The sequence below is a fragment of the Cololabis saira genome, chromosome 19, assembly GCF_033807715.1.
Source record: "Cololabis saira isolate AMF1-May2022 chromosome 19, fColSai1.1, whole genome shotgun sequence".
Lineage (NCBI taxonomy): Eukaryota > Metazoa > Chordata > Actinopteri > Beloniformes > Belonidae > Cololabis > Cololabis saira.
The window spans coordinates 27,437,544-27,459,660 of record NC_084605.1 but is presented as its reverse complement, the minus strand read 5'-3'; the positions used below and the strand labels follow the sequence as shown (position 1 = coordinate 27,459,660).

Genomic DNA, 22,117 nt, shown 5'->3' with positions numbered 1-22,117 from the left:
CACTGTTGCTGGAGTCTCCACTGCAGACACGCGAGAAGGCAGACCACTTCTCTTTTGACGCAGATCTTAGGAGGAAGTGTGCAATTGCTACACACCGTCTGATTATTATTCAGCAACCACATTACGCAGCAAATTCAAGTCGTCAACGCTATTATTAAAAAAATATATATATTTTTTGGACACCAAAACTAAACGGGGGCGGACAGGTGCCCCGCATCATTCCATGCGTCTCCGTAGTCTCGCGCGCAGCCGAGGTTAATTAGTAGAGTACGCCGCAGCTGAGCCAATCAGCATCACCTGGCGCCGGTCCTGCATGCGTCTGCTCGAGCCTCCTCGGTGAGTTAGTGAGGGGAAACTATTCAATAGTCGAGTGGCGAGAGGGAGGGCTGCAGAAACTGGGCTGGGTCTAGCTGGCACTTTAAGAAAAGAAGCTCGGCTCGGCCCCTGCACAGTCCACCCGCAGCCGGGCTGCCCGAGAGGTTTATTAGAGGAGAGCAGATCAGGGGCGGAAGGTGAATCCGCGCACGTCAGTGTTTTGAGACCTTTTTTTTTTTTCCCTCACCTTCATTCTTCTCAAGTGGGAGCTAAACATGGGTACTGGCTTGGACAGGTTAGTCTGGTCAGTGTTTCTGCTGCTGCCAGTCCTTGGTGTCTCTGAAGCGCTTCCAGCACACTGGCAGCCAGGGAACTATGCAAACACCACCGAAGAGGCGCTCAGGTTCCTCGATGACTACAACAGCACCGCCGAGGAGGTGTCCTTCTCCAGCGTGTCTGCCAGCTGGAACTACAACACCAACTTAACAGAACACAACTCCAAGCTTCAGGTAGGAAAACGTGGCTCCAGAAATGATCCCTTGTCAAGTTTGAGCTCTTCTTGCCAGCAGTGGCATCCTGTCACCATTAATGCATGCATGACTGAAGGTCTCTGTGGAGTCTAACTCTGCTTGACTTGGAGATGATCATAATTCATCTTTCTTCAGAATCCTGTGTTCAGCTTCAAACCAGTGCAGCCAACTCTGCTGGTGCGTTTCTGGAAGTAAAACAGGATCTGTGTGCCTGTGCTTGTGCTGTGACTTTGTGTGTGAGTGTGCCCCAAGTATGCTGCTGACACCCAACCCGTTTTTTTTGCATACATTAAGGTTTATGATCCCCTATGAAAATTCATTCAAAACTGAAGGATTGTCTTAATGACAAGGGTTTTAATGGTGCGTCTGACCACAAGCTTGATATTTGCATCAACTGAAGAAAAACTGGAGACAAGGTGCCAATAATGAAGGAAAAATAGGCTACATGAGATGTACTGTAGATGGCATGTAGTCATAACTGTGTGTGTGTGTGTGTGTGTGTGTGTGTGTGTGTGTGTAATAACACTTGGCAAGGTCATAAAAGCCTATGAAGCAAGACTGATGCAGTAGAGGAGAGAAAAAAATATGCAATTCTCTCTGCTTGCACAGCTGTCACAACATGATCTAAGTACTTATCCAGGCTTTGGACAGACTGAAGGCTCTTCTCTAAACAGGTGTAGATGTGGCATGCAGTCAGTGGGGTCAGGCTGCAGAATGCATTGTGCCCAGAAGTATTTCTCAATCCCAACCCCCCCCCAAAAAAAAAAAAAAAAATTCTTAAACTGGTGCAGGATTGGTCACAAACTGGCAACGTGTGCAGCTCATTCACACAAAGCAACTCTTTACACACCATGAGCCCATGCAGGCTCAGGAGTGAAAGTTATGTGTGCATCTGAGACACATGTTGACTGTAGAGCAGTGTTTCCAAACCCTAGTCCTCGAGTACCACTCCCCTTCTTGTTTTTAGATGTTTCACTGTTTCAACATACCCGATTCTAATTAATGATCGTCCTCAGTATGCCATCAAGGTCTGCACAACTCTGTCAATGACACAACCATGTCTATCAGTGTGTGTTGAAGCAGGGAAATGTCTAAAACATGCAGGAGAGGGGAACTGAAGGACCAGGGCTGGGAAAACACTGGTATAGAGCAGCACACAAGGAAACTCATTTTATGACTTGTGTCCTTCAAACGCTATAAATTGCAACCTCATGTGGCATTAGAGCTGCACCTGATCTTCGTATTGACTGGTTTATACCCATTTCTAATGGTCTGTTAGACTTTGCACACAAGTCATGTCACTCAAAGGTAAATGAGTTCAAGCTGATTGGAGTAAATGTGTAGCAGACTTTTTGTTTTTCGGGCAGAGTGCTGCTGCAGTGTGTGTGTGTGGGGGGGCAGGACAGGACAAAGATGGACTGAGAGGAAGAGAGCAAGGGTCAGGGTTACTACTTCAACTCTGTGACCAGTTATTTTTCTCCTCCTGCAGCCTGTTGTTTCAGAGAAGGGCAGATACCAGGCGTCTGCAAAAACATTAGCTACTGTTCTTGTCAGGATGTGTGTTAAGGCAAATGTGACCTGTGACCATGTGTTCCTCCCTGGTTACATCAATGTATTGTGTAATTTTCCAATGCTTCTGCAGAATGATTTGCACTTTTATACCTGACTTGAAGTGGTTTCAACACTGTTCTTGCTTTAATGAAGTGGAAAATTAAGTATTAGAGATGTGTGGTCCACAGAGCGCTATACCAATACAGAATAGGGAGGAATCAATGTTCTCTCAGAACCATCATTATATACTAAGAATGTCCATGACCTTTTGGAGAGCCATAAAGGAGAGCTCTTCAGTGGAGCTGTAGGCCAGCATGTGTGCTGCGGTGAAGGACATTTTCTAAAAATATTATCCCTATTCGTTCTCAGGCTTGATATTTTATCGATCCCTGAGGAAAGGTGCTGAAGCTGTCAGAGCAGACGGCTGAATTCTAGGAGCTGAATAAAAAGGCTAAAATGGAACATAAAGAGCCAAACAGTTGTAAATGCATTTATTTGAGGGAAAAATTCATATCAAGTCAGACTAAATCCAAAGATGTTTGCACTTTTTTTCTTTCCTCTTCTGATACTGAGGAAAGTGTGCGTGTGTGCGTGCATGCGTGGTATAACAGCTCTCTTTTTCACTCCCCCACCATTCATGGCAACCAATTTCAGGAGGTATTGGCTGTTCAATATAACTCCACCCTCCATGAGGTGTGTGTATATCTTTTGAAATTCACCAGTGATTGATGCAAGATTTGAAGTTTGGTGGACAAAGGAGGGGGGGTTTGGATATTTTGAGAGGGATCTGGGCTTATTCAATGACATTTCAGACTGAAACCACCGGTACCCCAAAACTAAATGACTCCCTTCCCCATGTATGTCTAGTGAAGTGAAGGGAAGTGAAGCTCATCTCTGAGCAACTGGGGGAACAATGCCTCCAGAAAGAAATGATGGGCATGAAATTCATAATTCTGATGCAAATATTTTGGTCCAGTGACACTAGCTGATCATTGGCTAGATCTTTTCGTTAAATCATGTTCCGTCATTTTTTTTCTCTTCCACTGAATATTCACCTTGTCATTCACTTCTGGTCTCTTTTGTTTACATTTTAGATAGCTGCATCTCTGGAGGAACAAGCCTTCGCTGAAGCCTGGGGTATGAAGGCCAAGCAAGTCTTCTCTCGTCAAGGGCTTGGCTCCCTTGACCCTCAAAGCAAAAAGCTGATGGAGAAAGTCATGGGAATAGGTGCTGCCAACCTTCCCCAGGTTGAAAGAGAGGAGGTTTGTTTCATTCTGTGGTAGTGAATTTACTGTTGTCTAATGTGTTTTTTTTTTTTTTTTAATTTAATAATTTTTTTGTGGTCCCCGTTGGCATCTTCTGAGTTTTTAAAGAACCTATGTCCTTTTTTGCAGTTTAGCACCATTCTCAGTACGATGGACAGTATTTATTCAACAGCCAAGGTGCACCCACAACCTAACATAAGCTGGAGCCTGGAACCCCGTGAGTGTGCTTGGAATTATTAGGGCCCGAGCACTTGCAGTGCGAAGGCCCTATTGTAATTGCAGGAATTCTTCTTCTTCTTCTTCTTCTTCTTATTGTTCTGACAAAAGGAAGGCCTTTTTGCCCCCCTAAACGTGCCCAAAAAGTCACCAAATTTTGCGTTCAAGGCAGGCCTGGCGAAAAATTTGATATTTAATGGTTTGCATTAATGGGCGTGGCAAAATAGCTCAACAGCGCCCCCTTGAAAACTTTGTGCCTCAAGCCCCACAATGCGGTTTGTCGTACATGCAAGAAAATCGGTACACACCTGTATCATGGCACAACTTAAAGAAAAGTCTCTGGGCGTCATGTCGAGAAACCGAACAGGAAGTCGGCCATTTTGAATTAATCGTGTCATTTTGGCGAAATGTATGCCTTCCTTCGGCAGTTCATACGGCCCGAACCGTAACGTGCACCCAGGTGTGTTATACATCAAAATGTGCGTCTCCATCCTCTGACACCACGCATTACTTTTCTCTTTCAAAAGCGTTACCGTGGCGACGCTAGATGCCAAAAAGCGCGCCCACCCTTCATCTGATTGGTTCAGACAGAAAAAACTTTGCACCTCAAGCCCCACAATACGGTTTTACGTACATGAACGAAAATTGCTACACACCTGTATCATGTCGCAACTTAAAGAAAAGTCTCTTGGCGCCATGGCCGAAACCGAACAGGAAGTCGGCCATTTTGAACATTCTGAATTAATCGTGTAATTTTGGAGCAATATATGCCATTCCTTTGAGAATTAATACGGCCCGAACCGTATCATGAACCCAGATGTGTTATACATCAAAATGTGCGTCTCCATCCTGCGACTACACGCATTACTTTTCTCTTTCAAAAGTGTTACCGTGGCGATGCTAGACGCCAACAAGCGCACCCCCCCTTCATCTGATTGGTCCATATTTGATAGTTCCCCAAAAGGCACCAAATTTGGCATGCAAGCCAGGCCTGGCGATAAATTTGATATTTCATGGTTTACATTAATGGGCGTGGCAAAATGGCTCAACAGCGCCCCCCGGAAAACTTTGTACCTCAAGCCCCACAATACGGTTTGACGTACATGCACGAAAATCGCTACACACCTGGATCATGGCACAACTTAAAGAAAGGTCTCTTGGCGCCATGGCCGAAACCGAACAGGAAGTCGGCCATTTTGAATTAATTGTGTAATTTTGGCGCAATTTATGCCATTCCTTCGGCAATTAATACGGCCCGAACCGTAACGTGCACCCAGGTGTGTTATACATCAAAATGTGCGTCTCCATCCTGCGACTACGCGCATTACTTTTCTCTTTCAAAAGTGTTACCGTGGCGACGCTAGACGCCAAAAGGCGTGCCCCCCCTTCATGTGATTGGTCCATATTTGATAGTTCTCCAAAAGTCACCAAATTTTGCATGCAAGCCAGGCCTGGCGATACATTTGGTATTTCATGGTTTGCATTAATGGGCGTGGCAAAATGGCTCAACAGCGCCCCCTAGAATACTTTTCTCTGCCATAACTTTTTAATGGTTTGACATAGGAAGTCGTGGGTGGTGTCATGGGACTCTGTAATGAGTCCTTAAGCTTTGTTGGCCTTAATTAGCCCCGCCCCTTCTTCTGATTGGTTGTCCCGATTTTCTGCTATAACTTTGGAATGGTTTGACATAGAGAGTCGTGGGTGGTGTCATCAGATTCTGTATGGAGTCCTTGACCTTCATTGGCCTGCATTAGCCCCGCCCCTTCTTCTGATTGGTTGTCCCTTTTTTCTGCTATAACTTTTGAATGGTTTGACATAGGAAGTCGTGGGTTGTGTCGTTTCTGATATGCTCATGGGGGGCGGTGGCCGTGAGTGCGAGGGCCCGTTCATCGCTGCTTGCAGCTTTAATTATTATTATTTCTTTATTTGGTATGGACATCACAATTGCATAGGACAAACCAAATGCACTGTTTGAGTGTTTTAGCATACATGCTAATTTTCAACACTTGTCCACAGGAGGCTTTTAAAAAAGTACAGACAATAAAATATACAATAAAATTAGAGGATGACATAAGATATAAAGCAAAGACAACATATTTCAAGAGCAGAACCAGACCTGACCTGTTCATGTAGGCACTGTTGTTTAGATTTGAGCCATAGTTTGAGTCCTCTGTTGAAAATATTGCCACGCGTTTCTAATTTTAAATTAGTCGGTAAAGAATTCCAGAGTTTTGCACCCTTTACAGAAAAGACGGACTCACCAAAAGAGGTCTTATACTTTGGGATACAACAATCACCATTGGTGCAGGCCCGTGTGGTTACTCTACCAGAGCTCTGATGCCTAATAACGACTTCAGAGAACAGGGGGGAAACATGATTATGTAAACATTTAAAAACCAGTTTAAGACTACTAAAATTCACAAAGTTTTCAAAAGTGAAAAGGTTGTGTTTTCTTAAAATTTCACAGTGGTGCCATCTCATAGGTTTCTGATCTGTAATTTTTATTGCCTGCTTGTATAATGATATTATAGGTTTTAGAGTTGTTGTAGAGGCAAATGACCATGATGTGATGCAATATGACAAATGTGAAAAGATCATTGCATGCATGTATAATCGAGCAGTTTGACATGACAAATTCCTTCGAATATAACAAAATAAATTTAGATTTGGTTTGACCTTCTTGGAAATTTGCTTAACCTGACTGTCGAATTTTAAATTCTTGTCCAGAATAATGCCTAGGTACTTGACTTCGGTCACTACATAAATTTTTTCATTGTCGATCCATGCCTTAAATACGTCATTAGCAGCCCTATCACGTATAGAGAAACACATGGAGACAGTTTTCTTTACATTAAGAGTTAAATAAGACAGCTCAAGCCATTTATAAATGTTTAGTAGTGTCAGCTGCTCGCCTGCCAAGCTTGGTGTTTTTGCGGACACGTAGATGACAGTGTCATCAGCATACATCTGGCAGTTGACACGCGGACAGCAGTTTGGTAAGTTATTAATGTACATGGGAAAACAACAGTGGTCCGAGTACAGACCCTTGTGGTACTCCCATGCTGTTGGTATGCAGGCTTGACTTCACCCAATTGACCCTGACACATTGTTGTCTCCCCTCCAGGTAAGACTTAAACCACTGCAGAGCTTCTGGTGACATTTTGAATTGATTTAACTTACTCAGTAGGACAGTAGGATGCTATGGTTAACAGTATCAAAGGCCTTTTTTAGATCCAAGAACACTGCCCCTACAAGTCCTTTATCCAGTAGACCTTTGACTCTTTCGAGCAAATAGCAATTAACTGTTTCTGTGGAATATTTGTGTCTAAATCCAAATTGCTGTGAATAAAGCAATTGGTTAGACTCTAAATGTTCCATCAATTGCTCAGCTACAAGTTTCTCCAGGACTTTTGATATTACAGGGAGGATAGCAATAGGCCTATAGTTACTTGCTATCTCCTTGTCTCCTGATTTGTAGATCGGAGTAATTATTGCAGTTTTCCATCTGTCTGGGAATAATTTTGTTTTTATTGACAGGTTTACTAAATAAGTAATTGGCTCCAGCAGACAATTCAGATACTTCTTGATTAAGACAGCATGTAGATTATGAATGTCCTTTGACATGGAGTTACTCATGTTCACAATCACTTTTTTAACTTTGTCCTGAGACACTTCTTTGATATGAAAAGACTCTGAATGAATCTGATTCACTTCTTTAGAGTTTGACTCAATAATTAATTTTAAAATTACTTGCCAGTTCTGTTACAGACTCAATAAAAAAGTGGTTAAAAACATTTGCAATGCTCATTACTGTAAATGGGCTCATTACAAACCTTAAGACAGTTTATTTTACAATGCTTTTTTTCTACTGGGATTGGTTAATCTGTTTATGTGTAGTTTAGAGCTACAGCCATTGGCCAATGAGTTTGGAGAAATAATTAGTCTTGGCCTTCCGCAACTCAGACACCACTTTATTCCTCAAGCCAGTATACATGAGATGATCAGTGTTGTTTTTTGTTATTAAGGACCTTTTCAGAGCAAGATTTCGTTTTTTTAATGATTTGAAGTATATCATTATTAAACCATGGAAGAGAGTATTTTTGGGGTTTTTGTGTATTTATTTATTAGACTGCTTAAAGTAAAGGTAAAGCTTTTGACACTATCATTTAGATCTGGCTCTTTAGTTACTTTTTCCCAGTTGATTTTCTTCAGATCATGTTCAAAGTTAGCTATTTTTGATTCGGGAATTCCTGTTGTTAAAATTTAATTTTCCGTTTTGTTATGATGATCCAGACGTTTTTTAGTTAGCTTTCTTACAATCAGTGTCATATTATGGTCTGAAACTCCAGTAATAAGATTATATGTTTTTGTTATTCTTTCTGGCCTATTTGTAAAAATCAGATCTATAAGGGTTTCACTGTTTCTAGTAATTCGAGTGGGTCTATCTATGAGCTGTTCATATTTAAAATTTCTCTGTAATTGATTTTAATTTTGATCTTTCACTTTTTTCCAGCCATTTGATGTTAAAGTCCCCAAACAACATACATTCATAACAATTGTCAATAGAGAGAAGAGTCTTCAGTTCATTATAGAAATTTACATCATGAGATGGAGGATTATAAAGCACAACTATATTAAATTTCATGTTTGGGGAGAGAATTACATTTAGTCCCAAGGCAAGAATTCCAAGTTCATATTCAGTTCAAGCTCAGAGCATTTTAATTCCCTAATATACACTACATATACACCTAATATACATTACAACGCCCCCCCCCCCTCTACCCATCCTGTCTTTCCTGTAACATGAGTATCCTGGTATGTTAACTAAATCAGTGGGTACATTACAATTCAACCAGCTTTCAGATATACACAGAAAATCCAAGTTAGAATCAATAAGTAAATTCTGTATCTGATCTATTTTTGGCAGTATGCTTCTGATATTTATATGTCCTCCAAGTATTCCTTTGAGTTTGTTTTCAGAATTCCAGATGACTTTGGCATTATTTACAGTTTGTTGTTGAATAATTGAGTTTTAGGGATGAAATGCATGAGTCCTGTAAATATTGTGGTCAGAGAAACATTGTGTTGAAAGCGGGCTGGGATGACCTAAGTGCAGAGGAAGTGTTGGAATAACAGTTGTAAGTGGTTCAGATGTTATCAGTTCTTAAAAGCAGCAGGATGGGGAAAAACAACTTCAGAGAGGTCCCCAAAGGAAGTGTTTTGGATGTATCAAAGTGTGGTGACTTGACTGTTTTATAAAAGGGGGAAAAAAGCCATTTTAGCTTTTATTTGGAGCAGTGGTCTTGACTATTGGCTTGACTGCTTAAAGCAGCCAAAATACCTCCCCAGCATATGCAGTAAAGTGTGGAGCAAAAACAATTGCCTCTGCTAGAAGTGATTGGCCATAAAATTAAATGAGCTCATTACTTTAACAACCACCATTATATACGGTATACTAGACTTGTGGAGTTGCTTATATTTAAAACATTTTATTACAAATACAGCTAAATTTTGGTAAAAACCTTCAGGGGTTGCATTTTGGCGCTATCTCATCCATCACCTTTTATCTCCCGTTTCTGACCATTTGAGAAGATGATTTTAACTTTCAACTAGCAGACTGGATTATATTGCCGTTCCTTTATTTCTGGCTCTGACTGAAATTGGGAATATTCATTTATTTTTTAAGATCTCACAGAAATTATGGCCAACTCCAGGAGTTACAAGAGGCTCCTGTTTGCGTGGGAGGGCTGGCACAATGCATCAGGTGTGCCTCTCAAGGCGCATTATCCCAGGTTTGTGGAGCTCAGCAACAAGGCGTCGCGTGGTGACGGTGAGTACATCACTTTTCACAGCAAGTGCTTAAGATCCAAACTTTCTACAAATACGTGATGAAGAAGGCACTGGCAAAAAAAAAACAAGAAGACTAAAATACCTCAATTGTTTTTGTCCATTAGGGTTTGCGGACACTGGAGCTGATTGGCGCTCATGGTATGAGACGCCAACATTTGAGGAGGACATAGAAAAACTCTATAAGACCATTGAGCCTCTCTACCTGAACCTGCATGCCTTTGTCCGCCGCCAGCTCTACAAACACTATGGTCCCAAATATATCAACCTCAAAGGACCAATCCCTGCTCACCTGTTGGGTAAGATGCACACATCCATTGCTATTTTCAAAATAAGATGTAAATGCATGCATAACAAAGTTGTGGCATGGGAGAGTTTGTCTTCCACATATTGATGCCATCACACTTTATTTCTTAAATTAAATTTGTGTCCCTGTTATAAATGTGTTTTTTGAGCAGCCCAAGACAATAAAAACATATGTACAGGACTGTCTCAGAAAATAGAATATTGTGATAAAGTTCTTTATTTTCTGTAATGCAATTTAAAAAAAAAAAAAAAAAAAAAAGTCATGCATTCTGGATTCATTACAAATCAACTGAAATATTGCAAGCCTTTTATTATTTTAATATTGCTGATTATGGCTTACAGTTTAAGATTCCCAGAACATTCAAATTTTTTGAGATAGGATATTTGAGTTTTCTTAAGCTGTAAGCCATGATCAGCAATATTAAAATAATAAAAGGCTTACAATATTTCAGTTGATTTGTAATGAATCCAGAATGTATGACGTTTTTGTAATTGCATTACTGAAAATCACAATATTCTAATTTTCAGAGACAGTCCTGTACTATAATGTAGATGCTTCACAGTGGAAGTGAAAGTAACTCAGAATAGCTGCGTCAGTGAGGTTTTTCTTGCTCACCCTCAGGAAATATGTGGGCCCAAACTTGGAACAACATTTACGATATGATGATCCCATATCCTGACAGACCCAACCTGGATGTGACGAATGCGATGCTCAAACAAGTAAGTATGAAGGACAATGTTTATTTAACTGAATTGTACTGTAATGGATGGGCGGGAAGGTATTCATTTCTTGGGTTTGTTTGTGGTTGTTTTTTGTTTGGTCGACTAACATTCCCTTTTCACAGGGCTACAATGCCACACACATGTTTCATGTGGCTGAAGATTTCTTCACATCCCTGGGGTTGAAGGAAATGCCTACGGAGTTCTGGGAAGAATCCATGCTTGTTAAGCCTGATGACCGAGAGGTTGTGTGCCACGCGTCTGCCTGGGACTTTTACAACCGCAAAGACTTCAGGTAAAATCACATGTTTTGCTATGTGATATACTTGCACTTGAGTTACAAAGATGTGGCATTATTGTGCTACATAAAACCTACCTCTTGTAGCTTAGTGACTTATTTTTAATGCCTTTCAGGATTAAACAGTGCACTACGGTGACGATGGAACAACTCTCCACTGTACACCACGAGATGGGCCACATCCAGTATTACCTGCAGTACAAGGACCAACCTGTGGGTTTCCGCCGTGGAGCCAACCCTGGTTTTCATGAAGCAATTGGGGATGTTTTGTCTCTTTCCGTTACAACACCCAAGCATCTGCACACCATTGGACTGCTCGACTCTGTGACTGCTGACCCTGGTAATGACTGCTAAAATACACACCTTTCTATCTTGGCTAGACTTGTGTGTGTGTGAGAACTGGAAGCATGAGCCAAGTGAGTTGAAATACATTTATGCTGTCTATAAAAAGAGGAATTGCTGGATTTATTTCTTCAGAAACTGACCTCAACTACCTGCTGAAGATGGCGCTGGAGAAGATAGCCTTCCTTCCCTTTGGCTACCTCATTGACCAATGGAGATGGAGTGTGTTTAGTGGACGCACCCCTCCGGAGCGCTACAACTCTGAGTGGTGGTACCTCAGGTAGGACTTTATGCACAAGGCTTCAAGTTTGAGTCACTTTAACATTTTTGAAAGGGTTGTACATGTCCCACTGATGCTTAATATATAACTACAATCTAAAATAAAAAACATGCATGCATAAAAAAATTATCTTAATACTAATTTTTATTCATTTAAAGAACAAAATATCAAGGAATCTGCCCACCCACCGCACGTACAGAGGAGCACTTTGATCCTGGAGCAAAATACCACATCCCTGGTAACACACCATACATCAGGTACTATCTAAGAGCCTTTCTCGTGTGCGTTTGTGAGAGATGTAGTTTGGCATGTACTGTATTTGACCGAGTGTGCATCAGGCTGACTTTGTGAATCAATTGAGTGGATATTGTGGCTGTGTGCTGTTATGTATTGGGGCATTCTTAAAACAATGCAGTTACTTTACAATGGTAGGAAGAATGTTGATGTTGCCGGCTTTCTTAAAACAATGTAGTTACTTTACAATGGTAGGAAGCATGTTAATGTTGCCAAGGCAGTGTGAGATGAAACCTGATTTCAACACTCTCATAATGCTGGCGTTTTTATAAACCACTTATTTCCCTGCAGGTATTTTGTCAGTTTCATTCTACAGTTCCAGTTTCATGAAAAACTATGCCAGGCGGCCAATCACGTAGGCCCTCTGCATACATGCGACATCTACCAATCTAAAGAAGCGGGAGCCATTTTACAGTATGTGAGGAGTTGGAGTCCACTCATGTTGTTACACTGCATTAATAATACATTATAAAAGTGAAGGTGTTTTTTTTTTAAACTGCATTTTTGTTTTCCTTGCCAGGAAAGTCCTTCAGGCTGGGTCTTCCAAACCTTGGCCTGATGTGCTGCAGGACGCTATAGGCACCAGGGAGATGGATGCTACTTCACTAATGAGATATTTTGAACCTGTAATTAAGTGGCTGGAAGAACAAAATGTGAATGAAACTTTAGGATGGCCTGAATTCAACTGGGTCCCACCCATCCCTGAGGGTTACCCTGAAGATATTGGTAAGGAAGGGCTTTAGGTACACTGAGTCAAACTCAAATGTATTGTAGAAATAAAAAGTAGGGTGTGGTAGGATTGATATATGCATTAAACTGGAAAATACTAATCAGAAATGTGGTATGTGTTTTCAGACAAAAATACAGACGAGCTTCATGCAAAGACATTCCTGAAAGAGTACAACTCCACAGCTGAAGTGGTGTGGAATGCGTACACAGAGGCCTCCTGGAAGTACAACACGGACATCAATGATGCTAATGAGGCGGCCATGGTGAGACCATTGCTCAAACATATTCAGTGGACGACCAAACATAATGTTGGTCGTCCACTGTTATGCAAAAAAAAATTGTGCATCAAGTCAGATTAATAGAACAGATCAAATGGTCAATTAATGATGAAATCACAAATCCGGTCAACTGTGCATCCTGCTGTGGCTGTTTTTATGTCCCAACAAAATTAAATGCAGTGTTCCGTGTATCTTGATGGTGCTTTTATTGATGGTAGGGTTTTTTTTTTTCCTCTAGCTTGAGAAAAACCTGGCAATGTCAGCGCACACCCTGGAGTATGGACTGAAGGCTCGCCAGTACGACACCACTGATTTCCAGGATGTTTTGGTCAAACGCATAATTGAAAAACTCAGTGACATTGAAAGGGCAGCACTCTCCTCAACAGAGCTGGTGGAGGTGTGAATGAAACATTTTCAGTTTGGTTTCTCAGCAAAAGCTTTTTCAATATTTTTTTTTTTTTCTCCCCCTCAGCAGGTGACAAAATTGAAACATTGCATATGTCCCAGGTTTTTGTGAAATCGGCAAAGGTTTACCCTCGTAGATTTTAGCAGTGCTGCAACTTCAGTAATATTTGCAGAGGCCTTGTGATTTGTTTTCGTTTTCTGGCCCAATATAAAAAGATTTGATGGCACTTGTTTGTACAAATAAACAGCACAGTGTCAGCAGTCAATGCCACTTAGGGTGGCTCTGGAAAGGGAAATTAGACTTGCACTCATCTGTCATGTCTTTTGAGCCACTTTTCACAGCAAGATTGAGCAGACATTATTGTAGGTGTAGCCACTTTGCAAAGTCTGAGAAGACAGCTTGTGGTGATGGTATAAATTGAGAGAAAAATTGAAATGCTCCAAGAACCATCATTTCAGGCAAATACTGAACTGAAACCTTAAATGCCATTTTTGTAGTTCAAATTAGTTCTAAGATGCCATCAGAGAAATGGTCTTGCTCAAAAATGTAGCAGCTTACAAATTGGTAATGTTTTTTTCTTTTTCTACTTCTAGTAATCTATTCTACTTTATTGTATTTATACCGGACTATGACAACATAATTTCCCCTTCGGATGAATAAAGTCATCTTATCTAGTTAAACATGTAAAAGGTAATATTTCTGGAATAAAGTTTCAGATTAGATACAAATTGATGATTATGTAGGTAAATAACCTTGTCTTGTTTAAACAAGCCTACTCAATGCGTGAGTAGCAGTGACTTGCTGTTGAGTTATTTTTTACTTGATCAGAGAGGTTTCAAGAGCTTGTCATAAGTGAATACAAAAACCCAAGTGAACCTACTCAGGAGTCAGTGTTTCTAGAAAGATATTCTTAAATTGTTTATCAAACATTACTGAGATTATTTCAGAATGAAATCTAAAGTTGTATTTGTCTTTCCAGTATAACACACTTTTGTCTAACATGGAGAAGAAGTACAGTGTGGCTGAGGTTTGCCGAGCTAATGGCACATGCCATCCTTTGGATCCAGGTAAGAATTAGAAATATGTCTGTAAATCACAGATAAATGGATAAGCAAAGGCAGTATATGAGCAGAAATCTTAGTATATGTCTTAATTCTTACCAGTTCACGAGGTATTTCTTTTGGCTAATATGAATGTAGTTCTCCTGGAGGGCACACTGTAGCATTTTGCTGTTAGATTGTACTCTGTTAATTCAGCTTACTTTGCTCGTCTTTCACCAGCCTCTGTTTATTTATTGAGATGGACTTTGACATGTTTGGGTGTTGCTAGATGGGGGGAAGCTGCCAGCCAATTCCCTGCATGGGATTAACATTTTTTGAATCTGACTATAAAACATGTGGTGTGTCTCAGATCTCCAGAAAATCATGGCGGAGTCCAGAGATTATGATGAATTGTTATTCGCCTGGAAAGGATGGAGAGATGCTGCTGGCAAAGTACTTCGTCCGGAGTATGAAAGATATGTTAAACTGGCCAACAAAGCTGCAACACTCAATGGTATGGCTTCCAGATCTAATTTTTACATCTGCATCGATGACCTCCTCATTTTCTCTGGAAAATGTAAAAACTTGGTTTTAGACAGAGTACATTGAACTTTTATGACATGTATTTTCTGCAGATCTGTTGCTATGGTCACTTCATAGTGTTAATTTCAAAAACTCTTATAACTAATTTGAGTTCCTTAACTACACAGCTGACAATGGGCTTTTTCTAATAGACATTTTGCTCCTAACAGCATGAAGTATAATAAAGCAATCATTAAGGCACCTAATACATATTTTTATTTCAAAATATGCAAACATCAATGTTCATCATACAAAAGCATAGAACCCCCCTTTTTTATTAAATGGTAAACACAAAGAAATATGTAATAAATTGTTACAATTTACATCCCATAAAAAGCCCAGTATGGAACGGACACACAAGTAATGAGAGAATGTTTTTCCAATATAGTTTCAAAATCGGTCAAAAGATATGCGTGAAGTCCCCAATGAAATTACAGTTTCTCCAGCGTAAGTTTGATGTGCCATCAAATCCAAATGTTACAGAGGGAGTTCTAAAGAATCACATCACGACCTTCCATTTAAATTCTTTCCAAACTGGACTATTTGTTGTTTTTATGTACAATTTCACAAGCCCAAGTCCAGTCTTCCTCTTTTGATAGTTATATTTGTTTCTAACTCCGATTTTCTCTTTATATCAAAGGAGTTATCTGACAAATGTGATTGTAGTGTGTGTGATACATTTTTGATACAAATTTAGTTTTACATTTGTTTTTGAAGTTAATTATATATAATTATATAGGGGATGGCAACCTTTTTTAAATCTTTCCTGACTTTACATAGTTCTTTATGTGTAAATAGCGATAGAAATCTTTAGAGCACAAATCAAATTAATCTTGCAATTGCTGAAACGATTTCAAAATTTCCCCATCAAATAATTGATGTAAAGTGCCAAGACCTATGTCGGCCCATTTTGAGTAATCTGCATCCACTTTATTAGGTTAAAAATCAGTCACTTTAGTCATTTGTGAATTAGCAAATGGCAAGCCCAGTTTTCTCTTCACAGTTGTCCAAGTATGATGAGTACACTGAATCCATTGGTTTTTGTTTTTTGAAAGACTTGCATTTCTGAAGGGGCTGATTCTAAAGGGACCTGGTGGGAAGCAAGATTTTCTAGTCCAATCCAGTTGGTTTCCTCATCTTGAACCATCCATTCCACAAGTGCTCGCATTTGTGTTGCCCAATAATAAAACTTTGATTTGATAGTTCGAATCCACCATTTGCAATCACTAATACACTTGATATAAAATGTAAAAGTTATTTGTCAGCTGATTGCTGGGAAAACAAATGAATTTCTAAGACTTGTACCTGCTTAGAAAACACAGATTCAACTTTGCTGTGCTCCCCTAATGTTAATCTCGTTGCTTGAAGCTGTTTTTTTTTATTTGCGTACAAATTAGTTCTTTCTTATATACATTCCAGAATTAAAGGAAGCCATCATTTTTAATGAGTTTTGGTCTTTATTGTTCACATATACATTGCTGTGAAGTTTTATTTCTTCCATTACAAAGCCTGTGAAACTAAGACCACCAGGTCAACAAAAATAAATTGGGTTTGCCAGTGAGCCGATGACTTTATTCCTAACTGTGAGTCATTTAAATACACCTCTGTAAAGACTGTTTAATCACTACAATTCTCCTTAGGTCACTCTGATAATGGGGCTTTCTGGCGGTCCCTGTATGAAACCCCAACGTTTGAAGAAGACCTGGAAAGTCTGTGGAAGGAACTAGAGCCGCTCTATCAGAACGTCCACGCCTATGTACGCAGGGCTCTGTACAAGAAATATGGTGGCAAATACATTAACCTAAAGGGACCCATTCCTGCTCATTTACTGGGTACGTATGATGCCTTCTGAGTTTAGATTAAAGTCAAAAGGAAGAAAAAAAACTTTGGGCAGAATTTCACTAAGGAATCCAAAGTATTCTAAAGCTATGGCCAAAACTCTCCTTTTATGTGGGAGCAAACCCTATTTATATTATGGTGTTGGCAGGAGATGCATTTGGATTCAGGCAAGATTAAGTTTTCTTTCAGAGCCATTGAGCGTGAGATTTTATGTGACAGTTCCACACGGTTAGGGATTGGACTGGCTCACAATCACAAATCCCTCTTGGTTAAACACTGGCAGCGCCGAGCATGACTTGCACTCAAACTTCTCAGACTCAGAAGTATGAAGAAACGAGGTCTTCTCTCCTTTCAGGCAACATGTGGGCACAGTCATGGTCTGGCATCATGGATTTGGTCATGCCGTACCCAGATGCCACGCAAGTTGATGCCACGCCGGCCATGCTGGCACAGGTGAGCGAATTCATACGTGCGGCAGCACTCGTGAAAATCAAAAGACACTCTCATAAAACGTCTTCCTTTAGTCATTTTACAGCTTTAAAAGTTAAAGATCAGTTTTGCACTGCACTAAATGAAGTCGACTCACCTTCACAACTCATTTTAAGAATGCACATTGCAAAAATACAAATTTTTCCATGAAGAACAATTGTATTACCTGTTATCCTTTTGGAACTATAGTTTGTTTATACTTTGGCTGTCATTTATTTACTAAAAACTGCTTTTGGGTGGAAAAATGAACATGCATGTATACCTTTCCCCCCTTTTTTTTTTTTTTTTTTTCTTTTTCCAGGGCTGGAATGCCACCAGGATGTTTCAGGAATCAGACAGATTTTTTACTTCTTTGGGTCTGCTGCCAATGCCACAGGAATTCTGGGACAAATCCATGCTAGTAAAACCTGATGGACGCCAGGTGGTGTGCCACGCTTCTGCATGGGACTTCTATAACCGAAAAGACTTCAGGTTGGACTTAATTTCTTTTATTGGAGTTCTGGTTGCCGGTTTGTCGTTAAGTGACTGAATGTCACACTTTCAGCAGAGTTTAACAGAGATCATCCAGCTTTGTGGGAGATTTGTTTATTTAACAAGGACTTATGAATAGTTAGTGTCTTGCTGGCAGTAAACAGGAGTAACGGCAATGTCACTTTGGCGTAATGGGGATTAACACTGAAGCTGAGCAACACTGATGAGGTATATGGAAGAGCAAATTTTTACTATTTAAATGTTCAAATATCTAGATATATAGAACTCTGAAGCAACTTGATCATATAGGAACCAGATTTTTAGATGTGTTGCTACTCATGAAGTCTAAAAGTTTGTGCTATAGATTCAAGGATCCAATTATGACTGCACTAAGTTCCAGTACTGTTATGTCTGAATGAAGAAATGTAAAATATTGTCACGGATTCGTATTTGAAACATCTCTTCCTGTAGTAATTTTTTTTTCTTCCCTTTCTTGTCTCCAGAATAAAACAGTGCACTGTTGTGACAATGGACGACCTGATCACCGTGCACCATGAAATGGGCCATGTACAATACTTCCTGCAGTACAAAGACCAGCCTGTGTCCTTCCGTGATGGAGCCAACCCGGGCTTCCACGAGGCCATCGGTGATGTGCTCGCCTTGTCAGTTTCCACACCCAAACATCTGCAGAGCATTGGCCTCCTGGACAAAGCTGAGAACAACCATGGTGAGTGATGAAGAGTATTATGTTATTCTGTGGAAAGATCCTGGATGTAGTGCTGAAGTATAGTGATTTATACTGGCATGTCTGTCTCTCATCTAGAGAGTGACATCAACTTTCTGATGAGCATGGCACTTGACAAGATTGCCTTCCTACCTTTTGGCTACCTGATGGACCAGTGGCGGTGGAAGGTATTTGATGGACGTATCCCACCAACGGAGTATAATAAAGAATGGTGGAACCTCAGGTAAAGCTTGCTAAGAATTTAACAACTACAGAAAGAAATGGTTCATATTGAATACTTGGTTTATTGATTATCTAAATAACTAACTAGGGTACTTTCTATTGCAGAATGAAGTACCAAGGACTGTGTCCACCTGTGGACCGCGCTGAAGATGACTTTGACCCAGGTGCAAAGTTCCACATCCCTGCAAATGTTCCCTACGTCAGGTAAAGCTGCATGACTCAGCAAAACAAATGAGGCGCGTTTAGACACAGATATGTTGATAACTGCTTTGACACACACTACTATAGATAGATTAGATGAGGGGTGTCCAAATTTGGTCCTCGGGGGGGGGGAGGGGGGGGGGGGGGGGCTGCTGTCCTGCATGTTTTTAGATGTTGCTTTGCATCAACACACCTGATTCTATGTAATCTCATCAGCTTATGATCAAGGTCTGAACAAGTCTGTTAATGACAGTTATTTGTATCAGGGTGTGTTGAAGGAGGAAAACATCTAAAACCTGCAGGACACCGGCCCTGGAGGACCAACATTTGACACGTTATTGGAATATGTTATTGAAAGTATAATTAGGTAATAATATATTATTACCTGCAGTCATGTGGCTTTAAACATCCCCGTTTTACATAAGTGGTGGTGTTTTCTTCCTCCGGCAGAGAAGCACAGTCCTGATGGTATATTTTTTGGGATTTCAGGTATTTTGTTAGCTTCATCGTTCAGTTTCAGTTCCATAAAGCTCTGTGTGACGCTGCAAACCATGTTGGGCCTCTGCACACCTGTGATATTTACAAATCTCAAGAAGCTGGAAAGTTGTTGGGGTTAGTATGCACAAAATATCATATTTATGCATATGAATGTGTGATGAATCCTACAACATCTTCTATCCACTGATCCTTGTGTCCTCTGTCCCTGGCTCTGAAATGTCTTTGTTGATTGCAGTGATTTGATGAAGCTTGGTTTCAGCAAACCGTGGCCTGAAGCCATGGCCATGATTACTGGCCAGTCCAAAATGACTGCCCAACCCCTCATGGATTATTTCCAACCTCTCATCCAATGGCTGGAGGAGGAGAACAACAAGAACAAAGATGTTCGTGGATGGCCCGAGTACAACTGGAAACCTTCAAGTAAGTTCAGCATATTCATGTAGCCCTGGAACATGAACATTTGTGCCAAACAAGGCTCCATTATCAAAGGCAAACGTTGTTGACCTTGTTCCAAGCCAGAAAGAGTTCTGTGCCTTAATACAGAGGCATTCTTCTTATTTTTCACCTTCACTCCAGCTTACTGTGAAATCAGTTTTTCACTCTTTTTGTTTTACTGATGAAATTCTGCTGAAAGGACGTGTTCAATGGGTAACTGAAATGTGGAAAAAATAGAAGGGAATACGACTGTTGGATGTAGTTGGAGGAATCTAGAGGGAAGTCTAGATGCACATACATGCTGTATGCAATAAAAGAAGAAAAATAAATGGTTTTTTCCACCACCATAAATTGCATCAGTTGTTATTTTTCTTGCACTATACAGGGGAAGTTAAACACGTTAGGCTTATTGAGGTTTTTGTAGCTGCTCTTAACTTTCCATTCCTTATAGATTCTACATCTAGAAGTGCACTTCAATAATGCATTCTCCCCTCAAATCATGTCCAGTCTCAGTTTTAAAGAAAGTTGTCAAGATTGGCAACATTTTAGTGATCCGTCCTCTGGCCATGCAGCAAAACTCCTCAAAGTTTCATAAAAGGCAGTTTCATGTCTTTCTGTTTGATTTGGCTGACCTACAGATAACACCAACACATGCAGTCCTGTGGAGGGCTTCAGAAAATAACTAAACGGCTCCCCCCTGTGGGAAGTTACAAACTTAACTAATGTGACTGTAAGTAATGAACAATAATTTCAGCAGGTTTCTCATTCGGAGTATCTTGTTTGTTCTCCAGCTTCTGCAGTTGAAGAACCTAAGGATGATGTTAATAAAGTGCACTTCCTTGGGATGAGTGTGGACAGCGCAGCTGCCGTAGCTGGCCAGTGGGTCTTGTTGGTCATCGGTGTGGTCCTCTTGCTGGCCACCATCCTGCTCCTCTACAAGTACAGGAAGTCAAAAAAGCCTGGAAAGTCTTCGTCCACAATGGAACTCAGGCAAAAAGACTAGATGGTGGTGGTGATGGCTGAAGGCCCGACTTACTGTAACTACCAGAAAACCAACCTCAATGTGAGCATCAATATTTTTATGTACTTCTCAACTTCAGAACAAATTTTCTCTTGGGACACTCCATATCGGTTTTCTTTATTTTATTATTTTTTTTAATTTCCCCTACCTCATCTTTTTTTCATACTTAATTTATACTTTTTTCTCAACTGCTTAGTTGTGTTTTTTAACTGCCTGAAATTGCCCCAACGTAATACAAAATACAGCACTTTTTTAAAGTCGTGCCGATTTGGTTACATAATACCACGTCATCACATTTAGACAGAATTGGGGAAAAAGAGCTTTATGCTTATTTTTCTTTTCATGTCATGGTGACATTTATGTAACGTCTAAGTGTACATAAACATTTTACCATTCAGTCTTGAATAGTACATATTGTACAAGTAATTTAAATGTTGGCATTTAAAATGATTATTGAAATGTACAGTATTATAGTCAGTACTATAGTATTGCAAGAGTATTTCTCTGCTTTTTGTTCCACATGTGACTTGTTTTTTTTCCCTTTTAATATGCACAATGGGGCATTTTCTTACCTGAGTTATGTTCTTGCCAGTGTTGAATTACAACACTGTTGGTCTTAAAACTTCACAAATACCCACAAATGTTTGTTCTAGATGAAAAGAAAACTCAAATTTGTTGTTAAGTGTGTGCTTATGGACGAGATCCAGGTTCACACCACATCCTTAGAAAGTCCAATCTGATGCACCTAACATATCAAAATAAATCTGTTGTGATATATCATTCTCATAAGGTTTGTATATTTCTTTAGTTATAACTGGCATATTAATATTTTTTACATCAATAAAACAATCAAAAAACTGAGGTAAAACTTGTTGACATTGATCCTTGAGTGGCCCTCTTGTTTTTTGTCTATCGTACATTTACTTGTTCTGCTAGTTTTGTATATTTGCTGTATACACTTAGACTAAATGTGTTGTTTTTTTTGTCTATGCTAAAGAAAATGTCAATTTTTGTAATTTATTTGTAATAATTGAATGTTAATGGAGTAAATGTTTTAAAATGAATGTTTGAAAAGTCATTAATTTTTTTAAACACTTTTGAAATCTGATTGTTTCTGTGTTGAATCCTGTACATTGTACATTTTTACAACTAAGACATTAAAGTCTGTCTCAGTGTTCAAACCAGGAAAAAAAGGAC

General features: G+C 39.9%; 1 protein-coding gene across 1 annotated transcript; it reads left to right on the top strand.

The window, feature by feature from the left end:
* The first annotated feature begins 363 nt into the window (after positions 1-363).
* On the top strand, positions 364-21,984 carry ace (angiotensin I converting enzyme (peptidyl-dipeptidase A) 1). The gene is made up of 25 exons (XM_061708649.1): positions 364-824; positions 3,491-3,658; positions 3,791-3,878; positions 9,564-9,707; positions 9,832-10,023; positions 10,653-10,750; positions 10,876-11,045; positions 11,165-11,388; positions 11,526-11,670; positions 11,829-11,927; positions 12,256-12,378; positions 12,485-12,690; positions 12,820-12,956; positions 13,210-13,368; positions 14,357-14,444; positions 14,788-14,931; positions 16,640-16,831; positions 17,194-17,291; positions 17,629-17,798; positions 18,302-18,525; positions 18,622-18,766; positions 18,871-18,969; positions 19,456-19,578; positions 19,700-19,884; positions 20,691-21,984. Exons 1-25 carry the CDS (start codon positions 591-593, stop codon positions 20,900-20,902), a joined length of 3,867 nt encoding a protein of 1,288 aa, XP_061564633.1. The 5' UTR covers positions 364-590; the 3' UTR covers positions 20,903-21,984.
* Positions 21,985-22,117: the final 133 nt, after the last annotated feature.